General features: G+C 40.1%; 1 protein-coding gene across 1 annotated transcript; it reads right to left on the reverse strand.

Moving 5' to 3' along the window:
• Positions 1-1,139: 1,139 nt before the first annotated feature.
• LOC131240087 (WAT1-related protein At3g18200-like) lies at positions 1,140-5,262 on the reverse strand. The gene is made up of 7 exons (XM_058238123.1): positions 5,214-5,262; positions 4,959-5,164; positions 4,785-4,847; positions 3,960-4,281; positions 3,192-3,350; positions 2,011-2,162; positions 1,140-1,469 (listed from the first exon to the last, which is right to left on the reverse strand). Exons 2-7 carry the CDS (start codon positions 5,159-5,161, stop codon positions 1,343-1,345), a joined length of 1,026 nt encoding a protein of 341 aa, XP_058094106.1. The 5' UTR covers positions 5,162-5,164; positions 5,214-5,262; the 3' UTR covers positions 1,140-1,342.
• Between the last annotated feature and the right edge of the window lie 3,218 nt (positions 5,263-8,480).

The following is an 8,480-nucleotide window of genomic DNA, read 5'->3' on the forward strand; positions in this document are numbered from 1 at the left end:
ATCATTAATTGCTTGGTAAGGAGGGTATTGACTTTTGAAAAAAGGAGAGGAAATGATTACCTAGTACATCACCCCATGATGGCTTAGAAAATTTGCAATAGGTGGGTCCCGCAACGTGTAGTCTATAGTCATTACAATGCGCGGGCCACAATTTATGATCTAAGAGTCGCATTGATGCATAAGATGCGGCGTTGGAACCACGGTGACGGCGCGGTTGTTAGGGTACAAGTTTCGAGTCAAGCCGACTCTAATATATGGGACATGAATCAAGATCAGGCGCAAACGCCGATAATAGATTGTGGGTCACCGAAATTCGACCGGGAGGACTGCGGAACCCTACAGAATGGTACGGGCTAGGATACGGGCCTTACAACATCCCTCTCTCTCTCTCTCTCTCTCTCTCTCTCTCTCTCTCCCATCAAGTACTTGCTTGAATCACCTCTCTCTCTCTCTGTGTGTGTGCAACTCTCGTAAAACCAATGTGAGTTCTTAAAACCCATCTGAGTTCTTATCAAGTCCCCCTTTTTCCATTTTCATCTATATTTCTTATTTCTAAAAAATTACAAAAATCTCATTCCCTTTCTAATACCCAATACTAATCTCTATCTGTCTTTCTATCTCAAATGATAAGTTCTTTCATTTATATATAAAATAAAATAAAATACATACCAGGTAGGGCCCGTATCGGATTGGTTTAGATCGGATTGGATCCAAACAGATTGGATTTCGGATCGGTCCGATGCGGATTGACATTGAATTAAGTCTGATCCAATAAACGGTCGGATCTGCCTAATCCTACCTGAACCACATCGATCCAGACCGTCGATTCGGTTCGAATTGGGTCGGATCTGGTCGGATCGGGTCGGATCCACCAGATTGGTCAGACATGCCCAGCTCTACCCCTAACATCCAATAGCCCATCTAAAATTCCAAATGGGCTTCTTGTAATGAGCGGTATTTACTTGTGCAAAATAAAGTAAAATAAAATAAAAAGAAGAAGAAGAAGCTCTAATAAAACAAAATGCAGCGCATTTGAACACATCAACATTTAATACATTTTCTTTTAATACATTTTCTGTGCTTTTCTAAAGACAGAACCTTTACACTTGGTTTCCTTGAAAAATTTCCATGCAAACAACTTAAAAGAAAGAATTAAAAGAAAGAATTAATCAATCGTTTTAATGGTTACACTGGTTAGACAAGGAAGAAATCAAAATTTCAGTCTTCTGTTGTAAGGCAATCCTTCCTTCAAAATAAGCAACTTCACTTCTAGACAAATGAGAGGACGCGATGGAATTGCAGCTTTAAATACACAACCGCCAAGTGAGTCTTGAACTATGGTTTATACCAACAAGGCAGTGGTGCAATCGTCTTTGTCCAATGGGTCCTCTGTGTCGTAACTGTCCTCCTTGGATTTGGACCATAGAAAAATGTATAGGCCCAAAACTACCATGATGGATCCAACAATGCTGCAAAAATTCAAAGGAATGTGTGAAAACAGTGTTCAATATATCCACATTCAAACATAAGAAAACCCAATCTTTCAATCTCAGAGATTTTGTATAGAATGGGCAATCCAGAGTGAGGCCCATCATACCACAATTTGGATCACCAAAAGCATGGCCCCAGTTGTCCAAACAAACTGTTCAAACTTTCTGTATTAGATTGGTGCAGTTTGAGTGTCCTGAGAGTAGGAAAAATGGGACTCATCCAAGATATAGGTGGAAAGCGTGTACTTTCATTCAGACTGAAAACCATGGTCTCATGACGGATGATGTGTAACGCCAAAAATCATGTTACTCACACGACCATCTGATTGGTGGCCCCCAAACTGATGATTAATAAAATGGTGGTTCAAATTCAATAGGCAAATCTAGATTGTAAAGATCATCCGATTGGTGCGACTTTTGAGGTATATCAAATACAGTGGGGCCCACAATTTTGATGGTCTAGATTGGTCATTGGTCTGCATATGGTAGCCACATGATAAAATATTGCTAAAGAAATTACCTTCCCAAGCACAAAGCGTCGCCAAGAAATATAATTTCCAAGGTTGTGGTCAAAACCAAGCCAAAAGGAGCAAATGAGGCCACAAAGATGGGTCCCTTTACTCCAGCACACCATGTGGTGAACAGGTTCGATAAGCCACAGTAAAACACAGCCTGCATCACATGTTTAGAATCATTAATATCATTGTTTAGAGGTTACCATTCCAACTTGAGTAGAATTATGGTATGTGTCGGACGTGACTCAATTTTAAACTAATGTAGGACAATGGTAATTGAATACTGTAACAAAATCGAGAGAAATCAAGTGGTATGGAGGTAAGAAAAATATTATAAAGAGTGGAAAGAATGAAAACCTCATCGAAAGTTATAATGCCATTAGAAAGCTTTATAATGTCATTAGAAAGCTGTTAACAAGTTATACATCTAAGCCAATGCCAAAGGCAAGGCTCCAAAAGGGTTTCATAAAATTCAATTATTTTAGGGGTTAAAGTTTAGTTTGAATCAAAAGATACTACTTTTTGTAAGTTATCTTACTATTTTAGGATGTTTCAAGATCTAGAGTACCTTCCAATAACTTTTAAATAATTTTTTTTAGTCTTGTAAGAGAATTTGAATCCATTTATTAGACAACTTTTACTGTTTCAAAATGCTATCTTTGAAATTTTACTATTTTAGAAAAATTACATACCTTATATAAACACATTAAGTGCATTGTAAACACACTATTCAGTAGACGTTTGAGACAAGTTAATCTGATTAGAGTTTTTGAGTTGACTTGACTTACTAGACCTTTGAGTCAAATCCGAGTTTTGAGTTTTTAAAAAATGGATAATAATGCTGGACAAAAGATGGATAAAAATGCTATGTTTGTTTTAAGTTGTCCAAATGCTCCTTGTTTGATTGTCAATAAACAGTACTTCCAATCATAAGTCTAATCATGGATGTTATACTTGTTAGAACAATCCTGACGGTGGGCCACACATAAACCATGAATGTAACCAAACCCGATCAAATATGGACAGGTGGATCTTAGAAATAAGCATCCTATGGGACTTACTTATTGCAAGGAGATCCAGAAAGGTGAAGAAGAACATGAACTTGGGCTTACTTCTAAGATTGTTTCTCACATGATTGATGCATATGGATGAAAGGTACTGGAAAAATAAAGGTAACGTTACTTACTCCAAGTACTATATTTAGGAGCTCTAAATCCCAGTGAAGCCTCCATTCTGTAGCATCGTGACTTGTAATTACGGCTATGACAGCAGTTTGTAATGTTCCAAAGAAAAACATTATGGCAGTCAGGGAAAACTCCGCGGGGTACCGTTTTATCATGGGCCTCTGCATATATAAAACATTGTAAGAAAACAAATCAAAATTTCTAAGCCGTGGTAATTAAGAAATTTAATGACTTGTAGACGTAAGAATAGGCCTCGTGAGAAAATTCTCGGGATATACATTTTCCCTATTTTATAAGATAATTAGCAAAGCACACGATGGCAGATGACAGTCAGCAATGTTTGGGAAAATACTATATGTAAGCAAAGAACTGCACGTACTTTAAAAAATTGGGAAAAAAAAAAAAAAAAAAAAACCTCAACTAGACTCGACTGAGTCAACTCCACTTGACCAGATTTCTCCAAGACTGGAGAAAAGTGATTCCTGTCACAACTCAGTGAAAACACAAGAAAAACTGGATTCGACTGAGAAAAAGACTAGGCAAAGCTCGATAAAAATAAAAACTAAAGAATCAAAGAAGCTCTAGGAAGATTTTTGGACCCTAAGCCTAAACATAGGGTGATGCATCTGATGGTCTGAGTGGATTTTATGAATACATAACAGTAAAACCACCTCAATTGCACCCAAAAAGTTTTCATGAATGCTTCATTACTCTGTGGAAAAAAACTTTTGAAAGAAAAACAAGAAGCATAGAAATTCATGTTAACATACCAGCAACAAAATCCATGTGCTAAGTGCAAGAACCCCAAGAACCACCATAACCAAGCCAAACACCCATTCTGTCAAGTTGGTTGTGCCGAGTAGACTCTCAGTTGAATCTTTCCAGAACATGAGAGTTGAAGCACCAGAGACAGATAAAAGAGTCCCAAAGATCTTCCCTTTACCCCACCAGGTGTTGATTCCAAGATTCTCTTGCATCGAGATTATAGATAATATGAAAGTAAAGACTGGATTTAGGTTGACAACTGCAGCCTCCAATGTGCTAGAGACGTAGTACAAGCAGGCTGATAATAGGTTTTGTGACAGCGTTGTCCTGTAATGCATCAATCCATTAGAATTCTTGCAAATTACACACACATATTTATTGAACGCCTCAGAAATCAATCAGATCCAAAACTTAGGTGGATCAGGAACAGTGTAAAATCATGCTTAAAGCTTCTAAGTCACTTGGTGTGGTCCACCAATGTTCTGGAACGGCCTAATTTTTAGCCACTGGGCCTAAAATTGGGGAGATAGTTTGGCTGTTTGGATGTTCCACAACAATTCAATTCAATAAACAGTAAGGCCTGTTTGGTAGATGCCTAAAAATGAGTTCACTCATTTTATTTGCGGTAATTGAACTTCTATGAACTAGAGATCATGATCTCTAATTCACAATTACGGAACTCATTGTTAGGCCTATGCTAAAAAGGACCTAAAGGACCAACATGAAACATATGCATTCAGGGAGTTGGGTGGCCAGTATGAATTAAAATAGTGTGTAATCTCAATTAAATCATTCCTTTTGATTGACCGTCCAACCGTAATTCAACTTACCCAATTAAAGCGAGTAGGAAAATCCAGCATAAGATGGATTTTGTGAGGGGAGGCCTATTTTTCCTGCAACAACAAACATATAAAGAGATGTCATGGGAAATAGAAAGAGAGAGAGAGAGAGAGAGAGAGAGAGAGAGAGAGAGAGAGAGAGAGAGATTTGATCTGCCACCGCACCTTTCAAAGATAAAAGCCAATGCCGCCATGAAGATTGTAGCTAACGCGAATTGATAGACAAGAAAGACAGTAGAGCTTATCCCTCCTGTGAGTATGACCCTACTGATCACAACATAACCAGCTGAGCTGAGCTGAACAAATATCATACTCGCATGTGGAGCTAACCTCTCTAAACTTCCTCCCGAAGCCGAAGGGTCCAACATCCTCTCTCTCTCTCTCTCTCTCTCTCTCTCTCTCTCTCTCTCTCTCTCTCACGTTCTCTCTCTTTCACGTTCTCTCTCTGTTTCTCTCTCACGTTCTCTCTCTCTCTCTCGTTGTAAGTGTCAAGTAATCGTTTCGACCTGTGTGTTATATATAGGTAACTAACATGTTGCGGCACCTTTTTCGTGGAAGGTGGAATACTAAACTTGTGCCTTTCTTGGAAGGGGGAATAATCTTAAGTCAACAAATCAACCGTGCTGGGGCCACACCCATTCATTGAATGTTGACTGGCTACGTGTCACGTTTCCAAAATCATGTTGATCTTCTCTTTAGGTGGGCCACACCCATTCATTGAATTAATCAATTCGCCATCCCTCATATTCTACCGTGTGGCCCACAGACAAATGAATTTGTCTGATGCTGACTTTATGGTCCATTAACCAGGCACATTAGAGGATATGCTGCGCTTGCTCCATTACCAGTCGATCATGCTAGTGCACTCACTCCTATAAAATAGATCGAAGGCTTCACCTGTAAACTGGTGCACGTGCGTTAGATCAAGGACATTCATCAGGTGCCGCTCCTCAATTTACATGTCCCGCCCTCAAGTCAGCTCACTCATCAGGTACACACGTGTGTACGATGAGTATGGACCGTTGATTAATTTCTTTTAATTATTCATTTATTTTGTGCATGTGTAGCCCACGTAATGAACAGACCAGCGGCAATTTTGGTCCAGGGTATCTAAACAGAGGGAGGAACCAGATGAACAGCTTTAGATGACACTCACGTGCAGTACATTGTTACACGTGAGAGGCGGCTTACAAAAATATGTACTCCTTTGAGTTCACTTGAGCATTGCTCCAGGGACTTATCCTTCGACGAAGTTTCTGAAGGAAACGGATTGGCTACTCCCCCCGCCACCAGCCAATGGTTGATGGTCGGTGCTCTGTGGGCCCCACCATGATGTACGTGTTTCATCCATGCCGTCTATCTATTTTTCCCAATAATTTTATGGTCCAAGACTAAAAATGAGGTATATCCTAATCTCAAATGGGCCACATTACAGGAAACAGTTTCCAATGAGTGTGGACCATTAAAAACCTTTTGGGAGCCATAAAAGTTTTGGATCAAGCTGATATTTAGTTTTTTCCCTTCATCTGGTCATGTTTGACCTAATCAACAGATTAGACGTTAAATAAACAGTACAGTGGCCTTAGGAGGATTTTAATGGTGGATATCCAATCACCATTGTTTTCCTGTGGTGTAGTCCACCTGAGATTTATATCCCTCTTATTTTTAGTATAAAACTCTAAAATAATCTAAAAAAATGGATAAACAGAATGGATGAAACACATACATCATAGTGGGGCCCACAGAGCACCGACCACCAGCCACGGGGCTGGTGGCAGGGGGAGTAGCCAATCCGTTTCCGTTTCTGACTGGGTCTTTATCCATCCTTCGACCACAATGCGTTGATCAGTAGTCTCCACGTTTATAGTCCTCGGGTCCAACAATGAGGCAGTTGCAAGACATATGTGGACTACACAATGGGGGTTAAACTCTTACGGTTGAAAATTTCTTGGGCGCGACGGAAGTTTTGGATAGTGCTGATATTTGTTTTTCGCTTCATCCAGTCTCTGTAACTTTATGAAGAGTTTGGATGGAAGATAAACACCCCGGTGGACCCTAAAAATTTTCAATGGTGAGAATCATTATTATCGCTGCTTCCTGTGGTGTGGTCAACTTGAGCCTTGAATCAGCATAAAATTTTGTCCCATTAGGTAAAATGAAACATAAAAATGTATGAACGGTGTGGATCAACTCATACATCACGGTGGCCACTCAAAGCTCCTGCCCGTTACCATCTGGAGACGGGCGGGGGTAGGACGCAATCCGCATTCGTCTTAAAGCACGTTAACAGTAGAGATTAGTAACCAGCCAGTCAGGACAGGCGGCTGGCCACAGTAGATTACTAGCTAAAATCATGGATAGAAAACGACAAAAATAAAAATTTCAAATGGCCGTCGACTGTAGAAGGCTAAAATCATGACCGGAAAACGACAACGATAAAATTTCCAACTGGCTGCGTGGAATGTGCGAGGTTTGAGAGCTTTAGCAAGCTTCTGGCGGTTGAGGAAGGTCAGGTACGTGGATTGAGATATGATACCCAGCCTAAGTATGTCAGTTTGATGAACAGGCGCTCAGAAATTGTCGCTGAGTCATAGCGCCAACGTCAGATTGGTTGAATAATCCTAACCTCTAAATGGTGGAATTTTTTTTTTTCTGCTTTTGCCTTCCATTCAATACAGTCTATTTATTCACGGATTCTCGGATGATGTTATTTTGCTCACTTTAGAATACTCATATTAAATTCGCACATGTTGTTTAGCTCAGTTGAGAATACTGATGACCATACGTACATGTAGCCAACGCCAATGAATGAACCATCTCTGATTCCTTCGGGACGCAAATTTCCTAGTACACTTGTTTAAGGGAGGTTTATGGGTTCGACAGAGATTTCCATCCCAAACACCATTATTTCCTGTGTGGTCTGGTCAACCCGAGATTTAGATCACCCTCATTTTTAGGCTCATGTCCTAAAATGAACAGGCATGATGGATGGACGGTACGGGGCTGGGGCCCACAGAGGAGTCACTATCAAATACAGTAAAAAAGAAAGAACTCAGCTTTGGTGGATCCCTAACTGCGAGGCTCACAGTAATGTACATGCCTTACATCGACTCCGTCTGTCCATTTTGACAGTTTACTATAGGGCATGATCCAAAAAATAAAGCTGATCCAAATCTCAGTGGATCACCCCATAGAAACATGGGGTGATTGACCATTAGAAACTTCGTGGGCCATACCGGTTTTGTATTAAGCTGATATTTATGTGGTCCCTTCGTCTAGGTCTTTGTGACCTTTTCAACAGGTTGGATGACAACAAAACAATCGGGTGGCGCCAAAGAAGTATTTAATAATGTATATTCAATTACCTCTATTTCATGTGGTGTGTTTCACCTGAGATTTGGATCTGCTTCATTTTTGAGATCATGCCTAAAATTATTTGCCAAAATGAATGGAACGCAAGGATGTAAGGCACATACATCACAGTGAGTCTCACAGATGGACCACATTCCATCCCGACATCCGCGGAAGCCACGTCCAACAAAAGACGTAAGAAATGGCCAGTCGACGTATTGTGATGTAGGACGTTGCATGGGTCCACTCTTTGCATGGCTGGACCAAAAGAATGTGTACAGTAAATTGACTATAACTTCTTATTCGGGTATTATTACGAGATACAGCCTATCAATC

This window comes from Magnolia sinica, chromosome 3, assembly GCF_029962835.1.
Source record: "Magnolia sinica isolate HGM2019 chromosome 3, MsV1, whole genome shotgun sequence".
Classification (NCBI taxonomy): domain Eukaryota; kingdom Viridiplantae; phylum Streptophyta; class Magnoliopsida; order Magnoliales; family Magnoliaceae; genus Magnolia; species Magnolia sinica.